Source organism: Apodemus sylvaticus, chromosome 9, assembly GCF_947179515.1.
Source record: "Apodemus sylvaticus chromosome 9, mApoSyl1.1, whole genome shotgun sequence".
Taxonomy (NCBI): Eukaryota; Metazoa; Chordata; class Mammalia; order Rodentia; family Muridae; genus Apodemus; species Apodemus sylvaticus.
In genome coordinates this window covers 48,566,631-48,591,894 of record NC_067480.1, presented here as the reverse complement: position 1 = coordinate 48,591,894, position 25,264 = coordinate 48,566,631, and the positions used below count along the sequence as shown (strand labels likewise).

The window sequence follows — 25,264 nt, the reverse complement described above, 5'->3', positions numbered from 1 at the left end:
TTGTATTGGTTCCTCAAGTCCTAGATTCTCTGTTTCCCTTTGTCTTTTTATATTGTACTAGAACACCTGTTTTGGGGGAGGGGACTTGTAGGTACATGTAGTGATCTGGCCTGGAAAATTCCTCCTGTAAATAGAGTTCTAGGTTGAAACTAATTTTCACAGTCCTTAGGATACTTTTCTGTTACAATATCAAGTAGATAGGATACAGTGTCTCTATTAATTTGTTTGTATTTATTTCTTGTGGTCCTGGGGATTGAAACCTGCACTTAAAACACCTTAGGCAAGTACCCCTGGGTCATCTCTCCAATCTATAATGCTGTTGTTAAAAATATGTTGCTGTTGTATGATACATGGACATTCTCCTTCTCTGGAAGTTAAGTATTTAATCTCTAGCATTCTGAAAGTTTATGATATAGTTTATTGTGGACTTTTAAATTTTATTCAGAGCCAGTAGGTCTGCAAACAATTCCTTCTAAGTTTTTTTTCTTGTGTTTCTTAGATATTTTTTCTTGTATTTTTGTTATTCAGATGTTGAGTCTTTAGACCAGGATCTCAGTACTACTGTCTATTTCCATCTCCTCTTTACTTTCTAGTTTGTCTTTTCTTGATGATTCCTTTGCTTTGTGTTTTAACCTTGCTTGAGTTTTTTCTAGGCCTTCATTAACTTCTGAAATTTTAGCATTCTCATTAATTCCCTTTTTCTGTTGCCTTAATCTACTTGTCTTGCTGGAGGCTTCCTACCACTGTAGAGCTGCTCTTGGCTTCCTATGAGTGGAAGTACCATATGTTTTTAACTGAAGAGTCACATTGTAAGGATTCTGAGGCCAAACCTACTTGGCCTCAGTATCTTTTTTTCTGGGGCCCCAGCCTGTAGGGCAGTTTGGTTTCTTCAGAGAAGACTCTGTTTTCTGCATGTGAACTTTGTTTGCTCACAGCAGATTTGCTTTCTAGCAATTGCCAAAGTGAGCTAGTTGTACTTTTCAGTGCACACTTCTGCCCTTGCATCTCTGAGACTGGTCTCTTTAAACTGTCAACTTCAGTAGCTAGAATAAGTATGTGTCAGACAGGGCCAGGTAGACGAGGGCTCTGTCACAGACCTAGCTGGCTTTGGCTCCGCTGCATGTTTTATCTTGCTGCCCAAGGGCTGTGTCTCTGAATTCTAGTCTGCTCATAATCCTGTCCCATTAGGTATCCATAGGTGCTAGCATTGTATTACCATGCCACCTCTTTTTGCTGTTTTGAGACAGGTCTAATGTGCTAGCCTTTACTCTCCTGATTCTCCTGTCTCTGTCTCTGGAGTGTTGGAATTGTAGGCAAACACCACCATCTCCAATTTAATTTTCATCTTTTAAAAACAAAAAAATCTCTGTCACTCATTGTAGCAATATAAGGCAAAACCAGAACAGGGAAGTGGGAAGGAAAGGGGGCTTATGTGACTTTCAGAGAGTGGGGGACCAGAAAAGGGGAAATCATTTGAAATGTAAATAAAAAAATATATCGAATAAAAATACATCGGAAAAAAAAACAGAAAAAAAAATCTCTGTCAGTTCTGTTTCCTGGTTTTGATATAAACTTTTATTCCTTTAATTCAAATGAAATTTCATAAAGAAATAGGTTTGTGATCAGTCCATGATGTTTAAATGAATTTAGAATCCATATTTAGAGGCTGGAAAGATGACTTGGTGGTTAAGAGTGCTGTGCTGCTTCCTGCAAGTTTGGTTTCCCAGCACCTACATGTTGGCTCACAGCCATTCACAACTTCAGTTCCAGGGCATCTGAGGCCCTCTTCTGACCTCTTCAGGCATCAAGCCTGCAAATGGTACACATGCATGCCTGTGCTGACTGAATAAAGATAAAGAGACATGTCGCTCTTTGTTCTGTTTTAGTAACCACCTATTAGGTAGTGTTTTGAGGTTTTTTTGTTTTGTTTTTACATTGTGTAGACTTAGGTTTATTACTGTAGTTTATGGAGTTATAGGCCAGCATGGTAAGGTGCTAACCACAACTGGAATATTAAGTTTTCAAGCAACATCAAGAGAGAGCTCCCTTTAGCAGCTATCTTACAGGCTTTGCACAAAGATGTTTCTTCTGCTATTGTCTAGTTTTCAGACTGAAAAGTTTGACTAGCTGGATGTTAGCTCTGTCTACTGCTGTGTACAGATTAATGGCAAGATTTTGTATAAAGGCATTTTTCCTTGAAACTAGGAGGGTGTCCTGAAGAGGGCAGCAGGGCTGAGAAGCAGAAGTAGCTGCTTTTCTGGGTTGGTTACAGGAACTGTCTTAGTAAGAATTTACACTCTGAACTGATGGGCAGTGTTTGGTGTTTCTAACCAGCAAGTTGCTGATTTGCAAAGTGAACAGCAGCTGGGGGACTAGAAAACAATCTAATTTAATGTTTTACTATTTTCTAAGACAAGCCACTGTACGTTCATAATTAGAAACTGTTTCATGAAGACAATGAGAGGAAACATCACTAGAAAGCCGGCTAGTCTGTAATTTGTTTATACTTCATCTTTAGTGTTTTCTTTGTCAAAATTGACTTTTGTTACCTTGTAGATGCTCTGTTACTCCTTAATACAAGTTGTACTTCCTTAATTTAGAATCCATAATGTTTCAAAATATGAAACTTTGAGTGCCAACCTAATACCACAAGTAGAAAATTCCACACCTGACCTCACGTGATGAGGTAGCAGGCAAACAGCAAAAACAAAAACTGTGTAAAGTTACCTTTACTATTGTGTGAATAAGAAAAACTGTGTAAAGTTACCTTTACTATTGTGTGAGTAAGAAATATAAAGTGCTTGTCCTTAGACTTGGGTCCTGTCCCCAGGAAATCCCATGATATATGGTGTGTGTGTGTGTGTGTGTGTGTGTGTGTGTGTGTGTGTAGAGTAAGAATATTCCAAAACTATCTTTATTAAGGATTTCTATTGTTGTGAAGAAGTACCATGACTAAAAGCAACTTGGGGAGAAAAGGATTTATTTGGGCTATACTTTCACATCATAGTCAATCACCATGGAGGGGAGTCAGAGGAGGGATGGTGAGGCAGGAACGTGCAGGAGCCATGGGGAAGTGCTGTTAACTGGCATGGTCAGAATGTTCCTGCCTTCTCATAGTACCCCTAAGACCAGCAGCCCAGAGGTGGTACCACCCACAGTGAACCAGACCCTCCCACAATCATGATGATTCTTAATCAAGCATCATTCAAGAAAATGAAACATAGGTTTGCCCATAGGCCAATCTGAGGGGGAAATTTTTTTCAATTGAGATTTCTTGAGTAATCTAAATGATTAGCTTGTGTCAAGGTTACAAAATACTAGCCCGTATACCTACAATACTTTCTGCCCCAAGGAATTTTGATTTGGGATCCTCAGTCTATAATAGTGACTCTAAATGGTATCTTCTTCCACTGGAATACCAAGCATTTCAATGAATCAGTTTCATTTTCATGTTGTGTTTATCTTTGCGTTTATAAAATTATACACTTTAACACAGAGATAATGTAAAGTACACACATTAACTGAATAGCTTAAACATCATAGCTTTAGATATAAGTAAAACACTTCTATATCTTGAAAAGATATTTAATATTTCAGATAGCACCATCTGGGTCATTTTGGTAAAGAGCAAGTAACTTTATAGTGAAACGTCTGAAACAAGCAGAAGGCTGCTGTATCTACAGTGTGAGTGTTTCTGACTGTGGGCTTCTGCCAGTTGTTACACACTCTGCCCTTTGAACCGTGAGCCCCTCTTCCATGTGGTTCTAAGACTAGGCTGATGGGCACAGTGACAGTGTTACAGAGAGGAAAGGAAGGCACATCTGAATTAGTGTTTTGTTTTGTTTTTTAAGAATGCTGTTATTGGTATTTTGTTCTAAAGAATGCTTCTGTTGATCTTTATTCAGTGACACTATTTGACCATGGACCTAATGGGTCTTAACATACTTTAGGCTGTTTCAGTATCTGATAATTGCTGTATTCTTGCATTCTTTGCAAATGAATGGATACTTCTAAAGTGTTTTAAAGATAGTTGAGAGGGTTCAAAAATGTAATGTCTTCTTTCCAGTGCAGGCAATTCTTCACTAGTTTATATCTGTAGTAAGATTCATCTCCCAAATTATAGTTAATTGTTCAGTACTAGAGTTGAATCAAGGACCTCAAACATACTAGTCAAGTCCTCTACCAATGAGCTACATCTCCAGTCTTGTTTTTAACCGGTCTGTCTATCGTGTGAGTGTTTCTGACTGTGGGCTTCTGGCAGTTGTTACACGCTTTGAACTTTGAACCGTGTCTTCTGCCTGCCCCTCTTACATGTGGTTATAAGTCTTTAACTGTAATTGTGCAATTTAATTACAGTTAAGTTATACTGTAATATTTATTTTATATTATAATATTTTAACTGTAATAAGTAACTCTTCAAATACTTGAACTCCTTAAAGCTGTTAAGATTGTATGCTCAGCATTTGGCGGTAGGACCATTGAGAATTATTCTTCTGGAAAAGCAGTTTAGGAGAACCCAAAGAGAAACATGTTGTGGTGTGGTCGTTGGTAGAGATGTGCTAGAAGGTAGAAGGAGTCCAGACAGAGGGAGTGAGAGGCCTCCATGGAGAGCACAACAGGAAGGTTTCATGTTAAATAACTTTACAAACAAACAGTAACACTTGATTTTTTTTCTTTTATGGAACCAAATGGCAGGGCACTTACACAGGAAATGAAGGTTAAAACTTCCCCAAGTTGCTTTTGTCTTGTGTTTTCAGATATGAGGAATGTTAATGCTTAAGGGAACAGCCCAGAGAAACTTACAGCCTCTGGCTTGTAGGCGAGTGAGCAAGCAGGCACACCAGCTCTAGCCCCTAAGATATTTATTACTCACCTTGTACGATGCTCTTATGCCAGTACTCAAGGCATTATATTTTATTATAGTGACTGTACAGAAGTAGAAAGCTGCCATTTGTTTAAGACAAAATACCAGAACCTTACTTAAAAGTGTATAATGTCTATAAAGGAAGTTGATAATAGGAACTTGGCAGGTTTGATTTGTAGGTACCATATACTTAGGGCAGCCTTCTATAACACATCTCTCAAATGTGATCTGTGGACATTCAAAGCCTGCTGTGGGTTTCCTGCAAGACCACACATGCTGCTGCACTCACTCATGGACTGTAGAAATAAATACCTTAATGCTTTATCATTTGACATTCTAACCAAGGAAAAAGAAAGAACACATTTTATAGGTTTAACTTACTGTGACATTCTCTTCTATTTCCCTTCCCCTTCAGGTATCTCCAGGGCAGCTTACTAAAAAGTATAGCTCATGCTCAACAATATTTCTAGATGACAGCACAGTCAGCCAGCCTAACCTTAGAACCACAATAAAATGGTGAGTACAACTAGGTTGCCAGCGCTGAGCGACAGACCCCTCTGCTAGAGCACCGAGCCATGCCTGGGCGTTTCAGTCATTTGATTGTCCTGTTAAGACGAAGTTTAAGACATTGGGGTCAATTAGATACTGATTTTTAAGGGACTAAGTTTAAAATTTCAGTTTCCATTTTATCTTAGACTGCATGGTGGAAAGGAGAGCCAGTTAGCAAACAAGAAAACCCAGGAAAAATATGCCTCTGTCAGTTGCATTTATGCTGTGAAAGCACTATTGAACATGAGAGATGTGTCCCCATGGGTTAGTTATAGGCCTAAAACAATGCTTACTGCTGTGGAAACTACTCTTTGAATAGTTTGTCGTCTCCCAGCCCCGTAGTACCCAAGCAGCCCCATCCTGGGCTGCACTTGGAGATGAGGTTATTCCATGACTGTGACAGAAGAGTCCAGGCTTCCCCTGCATTGGAGCTGCCCAGGGAACATGATTCCTTGCTTTGTAAATATTGATTTTTTATTTAACATAGTTTGGGAAATGTTTGTTTTTAGAGTGTTAATGCTTTTAATCCCTAATTTTACTCCTTGGTCTAAAACATATAATCAGCTTATAATTCTAATTTTGTTTCTAATATACTAGCTTTAAAAATAATGACCAATTATCAGTAATTTCTTCATTTAAAATCTTCAAGTTCTTAGCAGTTAGAGATTAAGTTGTGTTTCAGCAAAAACTGAGCCCCACCTCTCCACCTCTGTGGGTCTTGAGTTAATTAATCATCTATTCAATAATCACTGGGTATGGGTTTTTAGAAAAGCCTCAATCTGTGAGACTAAAAAGATAATTGAAGTTTCATTAGAGTCCTCAGATCATTTTGAATTCAAACGATTCTGATGTTTCTATATACAATTTGTTTATTTTTAAAGAGTAACCTTGGTCACACCAATAGGCTTCATGCCCTTCCCCCAACTCCAATGTAGTCTAACTTTCAGGAATCCACTTTTGAAAGTACAGTTTTAATTTGTTTTTTTGTTTTTTATTATATTTTGAAAGTCAGTGAATTTACTTGGTGAAATAAGCATTTACCAAGAAGATTAAAGCAAATTGTTTTTAGGAAACATTTTGAAAAATGTTAATCATAGGCAAAAATGCATGGTTTTCGAGAAGATCAAGAAACTGTTTGACTCATACAACTTTTTTCAGTATACATGCCTGCATGTGAACATGGGGGCTCATCTATGCAATCCCAGCAGTGGGAGGGTGAGGTCTCAGGGGCCAAATCATCCTCAGCTACAGGAGACTCTGTTTCTAAGACAAGAGACAGAGAGGCTGGAGAGATACCTCAGTTGTTAAAAGCATTGTCTGCTCTTGAGAGTTCAATTTCCCAGCAACCACATTGGCTTACAACCAACCATCTATACTGGGATCTGATGCCCTCTTCTGGCATGCAGGTGTCCTGCAGATAGAGTTCTCATACATAAAATAAATCTTTGAAAAGAAAAACCCATGTCTGAGCATGTGCAGTTTTTTTCAGTTTTGCCTTTTCAATTCATATATGAGTTCAGGTGCCTTTAAGAAAGGAGATGCATGTGAGGCATTAATGTCATTGGCAGAAGTGTCCAAGCAAGTCCTTTGATCTTCCATAACCCCTTCCCAACCTTTTTAGCACAATAGAATCACCCTGGGAACTTCAAAGTAATCTTGTTACCCCTAGACTTAACCCAATGCCAGTTGATCAGAATGCCTTGGGCTAATCTTAAATCAGAGTGACTCTGGTGTGAGGCAAAGTTTAGTAGCCACTGCTTAATGAAAATAAAGAACTGTGCCTGCCTACGTGGTGTGGGACCTTAAATTCATCAGTTTTAAACATTGGTCCCCTCCCTTTTCTATAAAAGTGGTTGTTGGATGAACTGTTGTGTAAGTCTTAGTGTCCTTTTCAGAACCAATTTTTTTGTGTGATTTTAAAAATCAATCTGAGAGTAAAACTGAAGCACTGTAGAAGTATCCATCTTTGCCAGTAATGTTACAAAGTTCAAATTTTTAAATTTATATACAGCTACTTATAAAATTCAGATTTGCCTTCCCTCCAACATTTTCACTTTACATTTTAGATGGTATGGGCAGATGGCAAATAGAACACTTAGCTCGCTAGTTCATATCACCTGTGGCAAACTCAGGAGTAGAGTAATATAGTGTCTAAAGGGTCATGTCTACTGAATAATGTTTCACTAAACTAATTCAGAATACCTGCCATTAATACTACACCTTGTGCTACATTGAAAGCACTATTTATTTCAGGGTAGTGAGTCCTGTCAGCGGAGTTGTGGGCACTCATTCATATTTACTAAGTTTTCTACTAATAATCATACAGAAGTGATTTTAAATGCTTTTATTCAGTATGCAGAACTTTTCATTACTTACTTTAGGGAACTAATGGTCTGTGGTGTTAAATGGATAGTCAACCATAAATCATCTGTAATCTTGAGTCCTAACCAGAAATTCCTAGTGTTTTAAATTAAACATATGTACAAATACTGCATCTTGCACAGAACAAAAGGATTTATAAGTAGAAGGGCAAATGATAGGAGGGACTTCTAAGCATTAGCACATGGCAATAATTAACAGAAGTCACATGCCTTCTTACACATGTTGTCTAGTTGTGTAAGAAGTCAGGGCACTGTAAGTAGAATGGTACTGTTCTAACGCCAAGGCGTTGGGGCGTCTCTCGAAGTCAGCCCTGCTTGAAAATGAGAAAATGAATTGCTTCATCTTTTTTTTCTTTCCACAGTGTGACCTTAGCAATATATTACCACATAAAGAACAGGTGAGCATGTTAAAATCTGTCTTACTATTCCAGCTAATTACCTTTCTACCAAATATTAAGATAGAACTATATAGGCACCAGAAGCTATGAGTGCTTTTATTACAATATTGAAATGAATCTTCTAGAGATCCTTGTTCCTAAGACCCTTTAAACAATCTCTAGTTACTGAAGAGTCTAAACTTGCTGGTTTATATATATTAAAATATAAAAATATAACCAGCACAGAATTTTTCAAACTTGATCCTAATAATTTTTTAACTAATTTCTTGTGGTGGTATCTCCTCTGCATGCATTGTAGGTTGTTTAACAATGTTACAATTGTCTGTTTCCATTGTGACAATCAAAAATCACAACAGAACCATCTTGTTAACATAATTTTTTTGAAAAAAATGACTTTTCCATGTAAAATTGAGGAAAAAACATCCATTTGCATTTTTATAAATTTTAATGTATGACTTGGTAGAAAGACAAATAGATTTTCATGTTTCTCTGTCTCCACTTTCACTTGTTTAAAGAACCAAGAAACCAGTTCTCACTCATATACATTTGAGGGAAAGTTATTTTTAAAGCTTTCAGATTTTTTTTTAACTTTTTGATTCTTTGTGAGTTTCCCATCATGTCCCCACTTTGAGACTCTTTGATCCTCTGTAGTACTGCACTAAAGCCCCAGGAGGCTGGGCACTGTAATAGAATTGTGTCCTTCTCGGTGAGCGTTTACACTGTGCTCACTGTAGAAACTCATAAACTGTATGACAAGTGAATCTTTTACTAGTACATAGTTGGATGATACATTCTCTCAGATGGGAAATAGCGAGTTGCCCTTCTTTGTTAGCATAAAGTGTGATCATGGCAAAGCTGTAAGACACACAGCAGACACAGAGTCCCAAGCTTGGCTTTTACAGAGCTTAACAGCTTGAATTTTATCATGACAGTTATGTTTTCCTCAAAGTAACAGGCCACTACATTCAGTTTTGAGAGTATTTATAGTTACATAAACATAAAATGATATTCTGTAATAAGGGACTGATTGAGTTCACAAGTAAATAATATTTAGAATATTAAAAAAGGAAAGGTCAGGATTTAGTGACATTAGTTATCCTGTTTCATCAAAGATGTAAGCAGGCTCAGGAAATGGGCAGCGCATTGCAGCGGGAAAGAAGAGCATGCTGGCAGAGCAGGGGTCACGCGGGGACCAGTTCACTCACGCTCGCTCACAGTCCATGGCATACAGCGTAGGAGGCAGGCAGGCAGTGCTTCAGGTAGATGAACTGTTTTAGAGCCCATGTGCCCCCTGCTCAGGGACTCTCCTGAGTCCACAACCTCAGAGAGCAGTGCTTATAAATGCACTTTATTTGTTTGATGAACTTTTACACACACACACACACACACACACACACACACACACTGGTGTTTTAAAAGGGAGCAGCCCGGCGGTGGTGGCGCACGCCTGTAATTCCAGCACTTGGGAGGCAGAGGCAGGCGGATTTCTGAGTTCGAAGCCAGCCTGGTCTACAGAGTAAGTTCCAGGACAGCCAGGGCTATACAGAGAAACCCTGTCTTGGAAAAAAAAAAAAAAAAACAAACCCAAAATCCAAAAAACAAACAAACAAAAATATAAAAAGGGGGGGGGCAGCTAAGTTTTAATTCATACTATTTATCAGAGGCAAGTATATAACTTAAAAAAAATAACAATGCAGACAATTAAAGAAAGGCAGAAACCTGTGAAATTTAAATATTGTTCACATTCATCGAAGTTCTAAATTCCTGAATGTCTACTGCTGCCTTTATGGGGAGGAAGTATAACCTAGTTATTGGCACTGCTAAGAGTGTCACAGGCACTCACTAGCAAAGATGCTGCCTCACTGGATAGAAAGAAAGAGCTTTTAAACAGGGATGCAGGGGGAATTGTAGAGCACCCGCATTGTTAAAGGTTGGGCTCCCCGTTTCACCCAGCTGTTGTTAACTAAGATACTACTAACACGACCTGCACTGTTAAATCTCACAGAGATGCAAATCGATCCCTGGACATTTTTGATGAGCGGTCACACCCTCTCACGGTAAGTGTCTGTTTGCCTCTTAAGATTGTATTTTCCTTCCTAGAACTGTGTCTGCTGCTTGTCTGCGTGCTATGTAGCTGATTGCTATGGGAAAGCTAGTCCCTCCTGACAGCTTGAGTTAGGAGTGTGTGACAGAGTAAACAGTTGGCTTGATGCTTTGCTCAAGTAGTAAGCTAAAGGAAGTAAATAATAGAAATTATTAAATAATAATTCTTAATAGAAAATTCAGCTTTTCAAAAGATAATCTTAAGTAACATCAAGCAGTATAAATATCTGTAAACAAATCTAACAAATATGTTAAAAAAAAATTAGGAAACACATAAAATAGCATAAGTCAGGTATGGTTTTGGGTATGTAGTTTTAGTACCTTGAAGACTGAAGATTTGAAAGACAGTCTACACAGTAAGAGCTACATAGTAAGACCCTAACTTGAAAAACAACCAATCAAGGAACCTGTGAAAATTCAAGAAGCCACTTCATCAAACATATGCTGGCCGCTCCTGACACTTCAGAGGCACACACGCTGGTGGCTTTGTGGGCAGTGTTAAGAAGCCTATGGTTATGGGAAACGAAGTATATTGTAGACAAGTGTCACCCCTGTGACACTTTAAGATCAGTATGATTTAAGCATAAAAAAAAAAAATAAAAAAAAAACTGGGTAGGGAAATGGAAAGGTATATTTAAAATTCCTGAGCTTGTGCTGTGTGTCCCTTTAATAAAGGATGGATGGGTATGAATAATTACAGTATAGCCATATATTGCTTAACAGTGGGTACTTTCTCAACTATGTATTAGGTGGTTTTGTTCCGCCAAAATTGTAGAGTTCTTCATCTAAGATAGCTGTAGTATTACGCACTGTTACTTTATGGGACTGATATTATATATTTAGTTCATAATTGCCTAAAAATGTCGTTCTTGCCAATTGCCTGTAAGATCCCACACTATTTATATTGGAAAAAAAATGAAAGTCACTGGGCATGGTGACATACACTTTTAACCTGAGCACTCAGGAGGAAGCCTCAAAACAAGCATATGAATAAAAAAAATGAAGTAAGTCATGCTACCCAGACCAACACGATAGCTCAGCAGGTAAAGGAACTGGCTATCAAGTTATGTGTGCTCGATCCCCAGTACTGTAAAGGAAAAAGATAGGCTCTTGAGGTTGTCCTTTGACCTCATGTGAACACTGAGGCTGTGCATGCCCATACACATATTTATACAGACGTACACAATAAATGCTGTAAAAGCAGCCATACCACCCAAGTAAAATTATCCTAAGGAACAGGTGAGCACAATGTGGAGATAGACCCAAGTATTCTTAAGAATACTTAAAAGGTTTCTTCCTTCAGCAAATATTTATATTGTATTTTTTTCTTTCAGAGAGAGAAAGTTCCAGAGGAGTACTTTAAGCATGACCCTGAACACAAATTTATTTACAGATTTGTTCGTACGCTTTTTAGTGCTGCACAGCTGACAGCGGAATGTGCAATAGTGACATTGGTAAGCTATTCCTTTCCTTCTAAGCTTCATTAAAAAGCTTGTATCCAGATATATTTAACCCCTGAAAATCATAAAAACTTTAATAAGGGGGCTGGAGAGATGACTCAGCAGTTAAGAGCACTGACTGCTCTTCCAAAGGTCCTGAGTTCAAGTCCCAGCAACCACATGGTGGCTCACAATTATCTGTAGTGAGATCTGACACCCTCTTCTGGAGTGTCTGAAGACAGCTACAGTGTACTTACATATAGTAAATAAATAAATCTTTATTAAAAAAAAAAAAAATTTACTAAGAACCTTCTGAAGGGATGCAAAGACACACACTTGAACAGTCATTATGGCTTCAGATGTTACCATTGCCTTTATTATCACAAAACAATTGCTATTAAAGGCAGTAAGAGTTCTCTCCTCATACCTCAGTACACATATCCAGGCATGTTGAATGGGGCAGGAGTGGGAAGCAGTAGCAAACCCCAGAGGTTTACCAGTCTGATTTGCTGCAGTTGAAAGCTCATGCCGGGCTGTATCCTTAGGTGCTGCTGCCGAATGCTGTGCTTGATTACTGTCCAGTTCCTCCACGATGGGTGCTAATTCACCTCTGTTGATTACTTATTTCTGCCTAGAAAGTTGCCCAGGATTATATAGCACAGTAGTTCTTAGAAAGGCTTTGTGAACTTGCTAAGCTACCAGTGTGTGCTTTCGTGTATTTCATCCATTGAGAAGACCTATAGTAAGACTATTGTTTTGAATACTGCATGTTGTCCTAACATTGAGGATATTACTGCCCCTGCAACAAGTGCATAGTGAGAAGTCAAGTGCTTGGCCCTGAAGAAAAAGGACCACCTACTCCTTTAGCATCCAGTTAGACTCTGAAGAAGAGACATGTGCTGTGCTCATGATCAGAATTAATCTGTGAGCACTAATACTGTGGAGGAAGGAAGGTTGGTTGGAAAGAAGTCCTTGTGAGGGAGGCTGCCATTCCTGGAAGAACAGATGGGCCCTGCCTGGCCCTTGAATATCCAAGACTGCAGAATGAATTTGAGTCAGAAGTAAAGAATTAAAAATATTTGTTGAAATTCAGAGAACATTAGCAATGAAAATGGGCAGCCAGCCCTCACAGTTCTATCTTCGGTGTTTGAGAGACAAGTCTGTAGGGGAGGAGGCCGAGCACACCAGGAGGAAGTGCAGGAATGTGTAATAGAAGGTAAGATAAGACACTCCCACAAGGGTAAGCACTGCCCCATGGCAAATGCTGAGAGACCACAAGCAGGAAACCTGGACAGCTGCTCTCCACCACTCTTGTAGCACCAGGGCAGAGAAGATGTCCTGGTCAGGAAGACCACAGGTGTTTTTGCAGGTAGTTGTTTTTTTTTTTTTGCCATGAAAATGAAGCATAGTAAAGGGCTCATGAGTGACTGGCAAGTTTTTTGTTTTAGACAAATGAGCAGAAGATCTCCTTAGAGAAGTGGCAGAACTGTGAGCAGCAGCAACTGCAGAGAGGAAGCAAGAAGCTTAGGTGTCAGAGGCAGTGGAGCAGTGCTGAGACCAGTGATTTTTCAACCTAAAGGTCCTGACCGTTTTAGCAAACCTCTATCTCTAAAAATATTTTACATTATGATTCATAACAGTAGCAAAATGAGAGTCATCAAGTAGCAGCAAGAGCGGTTTTATGGTTAGGGGTTCCCACAACATGAGAAACTGCATTAAAGGGTCGCAACATTAGGGAGGTGGAGATCCTCTGGGCTAAACTGTGATGCTAGAACATTCCATGTGCTCAAGGAAAGTAGGATGGCCATGTGGGGGAGTGAGGACTAAGGGACATTGGGGAAGGAGATACCAGGGCTAGGCTCAGAGGACAGAGGGTCCAGGTCAGTTAGTAACTTTTGACAGTTCTTGAGCATGGGAAAAGTGATATTAATTTAAGAGGCTTTCCTACCTGTTTTTGGAGAAATAGACTATAGTTGGAGATCAGAATAGAGGCAAGTGGAACATTAGGAAGCCATGCAATGATAAAGGCAAGCAGCGAAAAATGCCCAGGATAGAGATTTGTTAGATTACCAGTGAAGACAGCAAGAGCAGACAGGTGTTGCTTGCACACTAGAGAAGGATAACAGAGTTTGGGCTTCTACAGCCAGGCAGGTGGAGAGCTGAAATCAGAAGTTCTGGGTCTGTAAGTGAGGCACTGATGAGTGAGCGGCTTGGCAAGAGCTGTTTCAGAAAAGTGAGGCAGAAACAAGGGAGTGCACTAGGCGGTGGACTGGCATGTGCATGATCTGCTGCTGAGCCGAGCCGAACAGAGCAACCAGACATTTGCACTGACCTCACCTTTGGCACCGGGAGAAGACTTTTTCTTTTTCTTTTCTTTCTTTCTTTTTTTTTTTTTCTAAAAAAAAAAAAAAGCCATTTGGGGAAGAATGCTGTGCACAGTGGGAAGGAACCAGACCCACAAAACAGAAGAGTTGGCTTTGGTTTTCGGAACAAACACAGGATAGGTGTCCCTGAGGACCAGGACCTAACATATCTCTCAGAAAAGGACAGCCAGGATTTTCCAGGGGCTCTACTGCTCCCTGACTATTTCTGGAAGATCTGGGGGTACCCTGAGAAAAGGATTCATTCGTCAGATACTTGAGCGTGCCGAGTATGGGGACTAATCTGATAGAGAACCTGTAATATTTATCAGACATTTGTGTTCGGAAAAAACTGAGTTTGAAGAACATTATGAAATCTGAGCCATTAGTCTAATGACCTTTAAAAAAAGTAATTATTTCTTAAAAGTAAACCTTTTTTTTTTTTGATAAAAAGCACTTTATACCATATATGGGCTGCCTTCCACAACTGAACTCAACATCTGGTTTCTATCAATTATAGATCATAAATACTTGTTGGGGAGTTTCTCCTGCCATTCTCCAAACATGACTGTTTGCATTAGCATTTACATTATATTCAGTATTATCACCAGTCTAGAGGTGATTTAAAACCTGGAGCTGAGCACATCACAGTACTCGAGACTGAAACAAGCATAGCATGAGTTCAGGGCCAGCCTGAGCAGTGTAGTGATGTGATGCCTGTCTCACAAAGCAAGCACTCAGGACCGGCCTGCTTCCGTCTGTCCGTGATGAAAAGGAAGGGGATTAATGTAAGAGAGAAAATGGCTTTTAGGAAGTGAGAGTGGAGAGGGGAAGTGATTGTGTAAAGGGCCATCCTTGGGTGCAGGTGGCTCTGTGATGGCACTGTGCCTGTGGTGCTGCTCTACACAGCAGCCACTGGGAGGCTCTCTTGTCCTAGTTCCACACAGGGTTACTGTGAACTGGAAAAGGTTTAAATATTCTCAGGGTGGCTTGGTTTTTATACATTTAAGCCTAGCATTAGCATGCCTGTAAAATTATGTGTGAGAAACTTAGGTTCAATGAACAGCCTGAATCTGCACTGAGCCTGTTTGCTGCTCTGCAAGCATGAAAATGACACGAGTGTCACTCCCTCTTCAGGATGCCCTTTACTAATTACAGTCCTTGCTCTCTGCATGGGCGGAGTGGGCAGCAGAGATGTCTGACTTCAGATCTGGCCTCTTGCTGAGGTAGAGCAGAGTCCCTGTAGAACTGCCTGATGAAACAGAGACCTGTCGTCCACACATTCAATGTGTACCCTGAGCTAAGTCAAAGATCAGTGCTCGCTCTATTCTACAGGTTTACTTAGAGAGGCTCCTAACTTATGCTGAGATCGACATTTGTCCCACCAACTGGAAAAGAATTGTTTTGGGAGCCATTCTTCTTGCCTCCAAGGTTTGGGATGATCAGGCTGTCTGGAATGTGGACTACTGCCAGATCCTCAAGGACATCACAGTTGAGGACATGTGAGTATGTGAGGCTTCGTAATGCGCTCGGACCGTTGTCCTAGCACGCTTCATTTGCTGCTATAAAATTTTACATAAAACTTGGAGAATGTTTTTAAAGGCTGTTTAAAACTCTTGTTTACAGTTCTTAAAACTTCCCACCATGTATGTGTTTTGTTATAATGTATTTCTGTTCAAAAGGGTAAGTTACCTAAGCAGCTGCTTAGACAGTGGGAATAGACATCAGACTACATTCCTGTCTCCAACTTCACAGCAGTTTGTAGCTTCCATCATTAATTGGTAGGTCTTGATATAATATGCGTAATAATGTGCTTGATAAATTATTTTTCTTGTGGTTTTGGTGACCTTTGCAAGGACAGCATAGTACAGTAAGTATATATTTTGTTACTTTTAAAAAGCCTCCTCCCTTTCTAACGGGCTTTTGAAAGGGTCTGCCTGTGTTCATGTCTCAGCATCTAGACTTCGATAAGGTTTAGCTCGAGCCTGAGTTATTCATTGTCTATTTCCTTTTGCTGCCCCTGCCCCCTTAATCTGAGATTGTATAACAGAAACTGTGAGGTACAAAAGTGCAAGCTTTACTCCTCTGCACGTGGAATGCTGTTCATTCTTAGAGATGGTCTCACGAGCCAGGCAGCTCCAGGTTCCTCTCAGGCAGTCCCTGAAGTGGCTCAGAGATTCCAGTGGGTTGTGAGCACACTCAGCACTTACTCAGTTACAGCAGCACTCTGCAGGCCCAGGCTCACTGAGAGCAGAGCCTTCGTGATGGCCGCTAGCAAGAGGCTCAGGCTGTAATGGGCAAGGCTGTGTGCAAGCAGGATGCACACTGAAGAGGTTTCCAGCAAGCTCTGAGAGGGCCCACTTGACAGTGAAAATGTCACTTTGTGGGTAGCACTCAAGAAATAGTGTAGTTATGAAGAAACTCCTTGATTATATTGAACATCATAGGAAGATCAAGATATGAGGGTAATAGAAGTTACCCATTTCTGTAGTTAGGACTATCAAATTACCAAACTGTTTATAACTGAAATAATAACTAAGAGACCAGATACAGTAACTGGAGTGTTTGGTGAAAATGACCTTTCATAAGTGGTTGTGGCACTGGCAATCATCTTAGCAAAGGATATGACAACAAAAGAATCTGAAATAAATAGACACTTGTGAGTTACTGAGGCTGGAGTGACTAGTCACTGTGTTAGTCCTCTACAGACTGAACCCTGAGAAAGGCAGGATGTGTAATCATATGCCACGTGTGACAGCCGAAAATAATCATACACACCACACGTGATAGCCAAAAATATCTTAAAACTTAAACTCAGGGTCTCTGGTTGTAGTTGTAAGATCAGAAAAGATTCAGAAAAATGTTTAGATTTCCCAGCTGTGAACCCACTGCAGGGGCAGTGGTGGCAGGGCCCAGGCTCTGGTCCTCACAACCCTTTTGTTAGGAACAGAGAAACACCAGGAGCTATGCTCCTAACAGTCGCCTTTTGTTTGTGATCCCTGCCAACCAACGAGCATGACAACAAGGTTAATACACATTGGTCTCCTTCCCCCACTGTTGTTAAAAATGTGTGTCTATCATATTTTTCTTTAAACTTCCCACCATGTATGTGTTTTGTTATAATGTATTTCTGTTCAAAAGAACAAGTTAACTAAGCAGCTGCTGCTCAGAAAATGTGCTGTGCCTGCAAATGGTATGTCACTCAGACAGTCGGAAACCCAAAGGCGCATATTCTGTTGGCATAATGCTTCTCTTCAGTGATTAAACCTCTGTTAATAGACATGCTAATCCTGTGAAGGACTGTATTTTAACACAGTTAAAATGTATTAGTGGAGAAAATATAAAAGAGATAGTGAAGTATGTTTGTTCCAGTAGCAAATTAAGTCTTGATTACCTGATTATCAAAACATTATCTGATTTACATTTCTATAGGCTTATTGCCATATGAACAGGAAATTAATTTGGAAGTAGGCTGTTTAGCTTTAATGCCAGCAAATGAGAAAACTATATTTTCTGCTTTCCATATGGAATGTCAGATACTTTTTGAGGCATTTAGCAAAAAAAAAAAAAAAAAAAAAAAAAAAAAAGAGAGAGAGAGAGAGAGAAAACTTCGAACCAAGAAACTGAGTATGTTCTACGATACGCCTTGGTCGTGTTTGCTTACGTATTTATAATTTCTAGAGAGGCTTGTGACTGGTCAGGTGCACTCTGATTTTCGTAAGGCTTCTGCAGGTCCCTGAGCCCAGCCTCCTTTCATCCCCACCCACGTTTCCCACTTTACCTTGCTGTCCCAGCTAGGGCAGCACATGCTTGGGGTTTTTATCCCCTGCACAGAAACCAGGTTTGTGATCCAGTGCTCTACTAGATGTAGTGTACTAAAGTGGGTTTAGTGTAGCCAGGACCTCTGTCTTTGATCTCTCTGCTTTCCAAAATTTAAAATGAGTAGCTTGACTGTCATAATAACAGTTTGTCACCTTAGTGCAGTATTAAGGTGAGCAGAAACTTGGATTATGCCCTTTGGCATAGACTCATGTGCTGGGGCAGGGGGAAGGGATTTCCTTTTCCATCCAGGGTAGCTTATGTATTTATTTATTTATTTATTTGAGATGAATCCTTGTTGCCTCAAGAGTTTTTCCCCCTCAGAGATAATAGCGTAGCTCTCGATGGATCCATTTGTTGCCGTGGTGATGTGCCCACTCCTTTTGTTGGCGCTTCTCTACTTCAATAAGCCCCTTCCTGTTATCAGCCCGGTGAAATGCCTGCAAGTTCTTCAGAGCTAATAAACAGCGTCCATGACTCCTTTCATGTGCTCACTATAGCAGGCCTTGTGAGCGAGCGTGGAGCATGAATCGTACAGCTGCACTAATGGAACTCTGAAGAATGAGCTTGCAAGACAGCAGCATGAGCGAGCGCATGAGAGGGCTGGAACCTTTCCCCTCCACCCAAACTCAGAGTGCTGGGATGGAGAAAGGACCGCGAATAGCTGAACCTTGTTTGAGCATTAATATTTTAATCCAGCTGGGTAGTCATCGCGTGTTCCAAAATAGAATTTAGAACTGTCCTAGAAGCTCTGAATGATATTTTTGAAGATAGCCCAGTTGACTAAAATTGTCCTGTGTGAGTTTTGATATGTTTCTCCTCCTCCAGGAATGAGATGGAAAGGCATTTCTTGGAGCTGCTCCAGTTTAATATTAATGTTCCTGCCAGTGTTTATGCCAAATACTACTTTGACCTTCGCTCCTTAGCAGATGACAACAACCTGAATTTTCTGTTTGCTCCTCTCAGCAAAGAAAGAGCGCAGAACCTAGAGGTAAGGGTACCTTTACTGAGTGGGGTTTTCCTCGAGCCACCTGGCCAACATCTGTGAAGACAATGGGAAGCTTTTAAACTAATACATTGAAGAGGTTATTATCTCTTTGGCATCATATTTTCTGGGCCTATTATGGTTTCTACAAGTATCTACATTATATAGAGGTAAATATTGCCTCCACTGATCATAATTCAGTGTCATTTTAATCAAATGTAATGTAGTTTTAATAGTTTCACTATTGATGGGGTTGGAGAGATGGCTCGGCAGTTAAGAGCATTGAATGTACTTCCAGAGGACCCGGGTTCAATTCCCAGTACCACACGGCAACTCATGGTCTTTTAATTCCAAGATCTGACATTCTCACACAGACATACATGCAGGCAAAATACCAATGCACATAAAATAAAATTAATAGTTCCATATTGAAGCTCTGTATTCCCATAAAACCTTCTTGAAACTTCTTGAAATTATATCCTTAATCACAACTCTGCTGCATTTCACTCAGTTGACAAATGGTCAGGGTTTAGATACCATGACTATTAGACAGCATTAGGGGCTCAACTGAGACCAATGCTAAGAGAGGTAGTGGGGGCCAGAGAGCTGGCTCAGAGATTGAAGTGTTTCCCCTAGTCTTCATAGAGGATCTGAGTTCAAATACCAGCAATCACATCCAGTGCTTCACGATTGTGTGTAACTCCAGCTCTGAGGGATCAAGCACCTTCAGATATCCATGAGTAGCCCTCCCCCTCCTCCCTACCACAATGATAAATAAAAATGTTTTAAAAATGAAAGTGGTGGGGCTGGAGAGATGGCTCAGCAGTTAAGAGCACTGACCGCCCTTCCAAAGGTCCTGAGTTCAAATCCCAGCAACCACATGGTGGCTCACAACCATCCATAATGAGATCTGATGCCTTCTTCTGGTGCTGTTTGAAGACAGCTACAGTGTACTTAGATATAAAAATAAATAAATCTTAAAAAAAAAGTGGTAACTTATATAAGACAGAGTAATACTTATGGATTAAAATTTTTAGTAAATTTAAATTAGTAATAATAAAAACTAATAAAAATGAGTAAATAAGTCACACTGACTCACATACATTAGAATGGAGCTTAAGTCCCTTGATAATTTAGAATGTTTTTCTAGTATTAAATGTGCTAGTGAAACAGCAACTTTAAATACTTCAGTCATTAGACTCCTGCCTTCGCATATAGCATTTGCCCACCTTGTTAACCTTGTTGTTAGACAAAAACTGAGTAAATACTAATTGTTTTTGCACAGCTGTGTGATCATGTTTAAAAAAAGTTACACAAGTAACATGATAATAATGTAAAAAAGCCTGTCACAACATCTGTGCGTGTGGTACATGTATCTGAAGTTGGCATAGGTGTCTTCCTGAATCAGTCTTCATTTACGTTTTAAAATAAGGTCTCTCGTTGACTCAAGCTCCCCAGGTTGCTAGACAGGCCATGAGGTCCTGGGGCTTTCCTTTCACACTTCCTAGCACTGGGAAAACAGGCACAGCATGTGCCACTGTGCCCCATACATGCCAGGGAATAGAGTGTGTCACGGCCAGCACTTTACTCCCAGGGTTATCTCTTCAGGAAAGTGATAAAGTTTCCCATTTGTAGGCATTGAGTCAGGACTCTGGAAAAATTAGTCAATAGCAGGAAGTACCATCCCAAGACAGCACTGTTGACCTTCATCTTCAGATAACTATGTCTGCATTTGTTTAGAATCTAAAGGATGGCTTAGTGCACCAGTAGGTCCTTGCCTGCTCCATGGAGTAGTTTGTGTTGCTTTTTATTTTGTAGGCCATTTCAAGATTGTGTGAAGACAAATACAAAGACTTGTGTAGAGCTGCTATGAGAAGATCTTTAAGCGCTGATAATTTCATTGGTATTCAGCGCTCCAATGCCATCCTCTCTTAAGAGAGAGGCTCGAGGAGTAAGAACACCAGGGACTCCTCACTGACAGACTGGAGAGACAGCACCTCTCCTGATCAGAGACCAGCAGAGGTGGGTCTTCACGGAATGGGAAGACCTTGGATTCAAGAGACTCTGGACAGTGACTGCTGACTCCATAGGAAAGAATGGGACCTTGTCAAAGCAACAACTCTCTGTCCTTTGTAATGTAAACGGTTACAGAAACCACTTCACAGCAAAAAACGCTGACCACACAGATAGTGCTTACCATGTAGGCCAATGGCTGTGAAATATGTGAGGTTTTTAAATTGTTTCAATTTTTAGACTTTTGTTTGAGACAGGGTCTTACATAGCTTGGGCTGGCCTCAAACTCAGTATATGATTGAGGCTGTCCTTGAACTCGTATCTTCCCGCCTCTACCTCCCAAATGCTGGGATTACCGTGCCTGGCTCAGATTTTTAGACTTTAAAGACACTAACCATATAACTTTGGTTTTTCTTGTTTTTCTTGCCCTGCCCCACCCACTGCCTACATATGCTTTTAGATGATAATTCAGTGTTACCATTAAACCATGAGGATCCCTCCCCATTTTTGTGGTGCTGGGAATCAAACTGAAGACCTAGCATGAGCTAGGTGAGCATCTGACCACTGGGCTACACTCCTCAGCTCCAAACATGGGATTAACACTCATCAAACCACCTAGGAGCAGATTGTAGCATCATTAGGTATTAAAGGTCCTCCCACTGTACCATCAAAGCTGCTAGTCATTACCGGCAATCAGTTTAAATTACGAGAACGCTGCTGGGAAACATTCACCATTCATATTGTTTGCAAGTGCTGCTTGCTAGCATTTTGGTGTTTGGAGCCGTAAAGAGAAAGATCGGCTTTGCTGCTTCTGTAGTGTCCACACTGCAGTTCCTGGGAACTCTGAATGGTGCTCTCGGTCTCTGATTATTTCTCTCTTGTGTGTTAAACAAGTGTATTAAAAGATGTTTTCATAATGCCAAACAACATAATGGTTCAGTGATCATGATCAAATAGTGAAAATACAAGGTGTCCCCACAATTAGTGACTGCTTCAGACTTACTGTTCTGTGGGCTCTTTGGGGACACTGCAACAGAAGCATAAAAGCCACAAACTTTCACAAAACATCATTTGAAAGTTTTAATTTTACCAATTTGAAATAATTAAGCTAATTTAATTTTATTGTTTCTCAAAGATTGTAAACATAAATCAAAAATATTCTAAATTTGGGGAATTAAGTTGAAAAGAAAGGTAACTTAAAACTTTTAAATAATGTTTCATTAGTTTTGTAGCATTTCTAATTGTCCAGGCATCAGAGCTGACAACTGCATGGAGATGTGGGAGCTGCCGTGTCTTTCCACGGAAGCACTCCTGTTTTCAAGTAGTTCTTTGCCAGGCTGGGCTCTAGCTGCTTTGATCACCTAAGTGTCTTTACAGTCAGTTAAGGGAGACTATGAAAAGCGGTGTTAACTCACATGGAACAAATGAAACGGAATCAGATCCTCAAACAGCAGGTGAAATAAGCAATTAAAAATGCCCGGCATGCTCTGCTCTCCTGGGTGCAGGTCTCTTTTACACTGCATCCTTGCAGCCCGATGCACAGGCTTTAAACGGCAGGGAGCAAAGACCCGGAAAATGATGGCAGCAGCAGCGAAATCTGAAATAATAAAAGATTTGCATCCTACAACTATGTGCTTTCAATTTCTTCTCACATCTAACCTTGGGAATCTTACCTGAAAACAAGACTTTTGTGGGCCGAGAATGCTTTCTCCTGAGGCTGCAATGCTCCACATGCTCGTAAGTGCTGCCAGGCTCGTTTTTTAAAGGACAGACATAAGTGTTAAGGAAGGATGTATGAAATATTACAATCTACCACCTCAAAAACATTGTCTATGGAGTTCAGAGCTAGAGATTCAAGTATTGATTGCAGTTTTATTTTGAAAAGAATGCTACAACTTAACGTGGTTTTTCTTTCTCATGTTTATATTAAAAGCTAATAAATTCTATTTTAATTAAAATATGGCTAGTGTGTTTGTACCACTTCTCAGTCCACAGGGCATTACCTCTAGAACTTGTATTTACCTTGGTCATGTAAGCTTTTACATACTAACCGGGCTTTTGATTCAGGCCACTAGTTCCGGAGTAGTAACTGTCCTCAGCCTTCCTTATGCTGTGACCCTTTATGTTGTGCTGATCCCTGGCCATTAGGATATTTTGTTGCTACTTCATAGCTAGATTTGCAAAGATGAATTGTAATAAAAATATCTGATATCCATGATACCTGACATGTAACCCCTGTGAAAGGTTGTTCCACCCCCACCCCACCCCCCACCCCACAAGGGATCACAACCCACAGGCTTAGGAATGTGTTGTGCCTGAAGACAGTGTATTATACTAGGAGTCTGTCTAGCCACAGTACTTAGTGACATCATGCTGGCGTAGTTCATTTGGGAAGTATGTCATTGTGAATCAGGAAGAGTCACAGTAGAAGATGACATTATAGGGGGAACACCAAAGAGAAAGTGCTAGAATGGTATCAGGGTAGAACAGGTTCCAGGGAGTAACGCAGAACTTTACTCCCTGGGGGCATCTGAATTAGGGTTGCTTAAAACAAGGCACATGAAGCTTACCATGTTTCAGGTTTGCATTTCAGGTGGAAATAAGCCCAGGCAACCTAAGGGGTTTTGTTTTGTTTTGAGATAGGGACTCTTTAATTTAGTATCGTGGGCAGGTCTGGAAATCTTGAGTCTATCCCCTACCCCCAACTCTGCTGCTCAGTGAGGTTCCTGAAGTCAGCTTCAGCAACTGTTGCTAATTGCACATGCCACACATGATTTACCTTTCAGTGTGTGAACTTAGATCCTTTGACAACCGATTACTTTGTTCTGGACATGGGATAATTGAACTGACAATTTAGGAAGGGAAATCCTGTCGTAAGTCACACAAGAATTTGCAGCTGGAGACGCACCTAAATGGTTAAGAGCATGTGCTGCTCTTGCAGAGAACCTGAGATCTTCCAATACCCACATCGAGCACCTAGCCTGTGACCCCACATCCTGGGAGTCTGACATGCTTCTGACCTCAGGCACCAACAGATGAAGTGTGGGAACCAAATCCCCGCTAGGGTGCCAACTAGATCGTCTGGGGGTTCTGTACTTTGAAAAGATTACAAAAAGAAACATCTGCCTGGACTCAAGTTTTGGTTTGGTGTTTTCGGGTGTGGGTGGTGGTGGTCTGTTTGGTTTTTGTTTTTAATCCTCTAATTTAGAATTCAACTTTTTAAAATTTTTATTTTTTGAGACAGAGTCCCACGATGCAGGTCTGACTGGCCTGGAAAACTCTTTAAGTAGATCAGGCTGGCCTTAGACTCAGAAATTCTCCTGCCTATGTCTCCAGATTGCTGAGTTTAAAGGCCTGTGCCACCACACTGACCTCTAACTGGGGTATGACAATTTCATGATACAAAAAAGAAAAATCTGAAGTGCATGTCTGATCCCAGTATAACTACCATTTTTGCAGGTTGAAAAGTGGCTGCTTAGTAATTCTCTCCCTGTTCACTGCTACATTTCTTTGTATCAGATTCCAACCCAGAACCACCCTTTCACATCTCCTGTTTTGTTTTAATTCAGCAACACAGACCTTTGGTTTTCTGACAGCTCAGCTTAGTTTCTTGTATCCCTAAATGCAGTATTCCCTGGTTCAAAGATGTCCATCAGTATTAAAAACAAAGGTTTCAGGTTAGGCAGTGTTTTCATAAACTTAAGCTATACAGGCTAGCTCAAACCTTTCTCAACCCAGCTTCAGCCACCTTTCAAGTGACTGGTTTGCCTGCCTGTCCCTTCACCCAGAAGCTGCATTCTTAGCATAGTACTATTTGGAAAGAAAGCTCTCAGCAGAGAATTATCCCAAGGTAAAGGACTAGTTTCTGTGCAGACTGAACCTAAGCATCCATCACGTTAAGTCCAGTTTAGGATTATTTCTAACATAACTACCAGACAATCTACCTGGAGTCCTCACTCTGAGCAAATGTCACGAAGGATAGAATAGGGCTGTTTCCCCTAGTATACAAGAGCAACCTTGGTTTTGTGGACTTTTTCATTCAACCATTTTAAGTGGGTTTGCCAATAAGAGAACATGTTGCTTTGAAATAAACTTAGGAATCCCACCCAGTGGTTTGAGATCTTTACCATGCAGCGAGGACCACTGGAGCTGTTACATTGTACAGAAGAGAAATCCTAAATACAGTAAAAAGTTAACATTCTTTTTAAAAGGGAAAAGTTCAGATCTTTAAAATTTTTCAAAACGCCTAGCTTTAGAACTGCTGTGGAAAAAAAAAAATGGGCAGTTTCAGTGTGATCAAGGAAATTCAGTGGTAGTGCCAGAACTTAAGAGCCACGGCAAGATACCAAATAG

General features: G+C 40.3%; 1 protein-coding gene across 2 annotated transcripts in view; it reads left to right on the top strand.

Moving 5' to 3' along the window:
* Nucleotides 1-22,869, top strand: part of Ccnyl1 (cyclin Y like 1) — a 35,390-nt gene extending 12,521 nt beyond the window's left edge. Inside the window, exons 4-10 of one of the 2 annotated variants that reach the window (XM_052193007.1) lie at nt 5,280-5,380; nt 8,157-8,192; nt 10,198-10,249; nt 11,630-11,749; nt 15,430-15,596; nt 18,742-18,904; nt 20,717-22,869. In XM_052193007.1, the coding sequence (XP_052048967.1) occupies nt 5,280-5,380; nt 8,157-8,192; nt 10,198-10,249; nt 11,630-11,749; nt 15,430-15,596; nt 18,742-18,904; nt 20,717-20,833 (756 nt within the window). In that variant the 3' untranslated portion in view covers nt 20,834-22,869. The remainder of the gene's footprint in view (nt 1-5,279; nt 5,381-8,156; nt 8,193-10,197; nt 10,250-11,629; nt 11,750-15,429; nt 15,597-18,741; nt 18,905-20,716) is intronic. The other variant, XM_052193008.1, reaches the window with a different exon arrangement.
* Nucleotides 22,870-25,264: the final 2,395 nt, after the last annotated feature.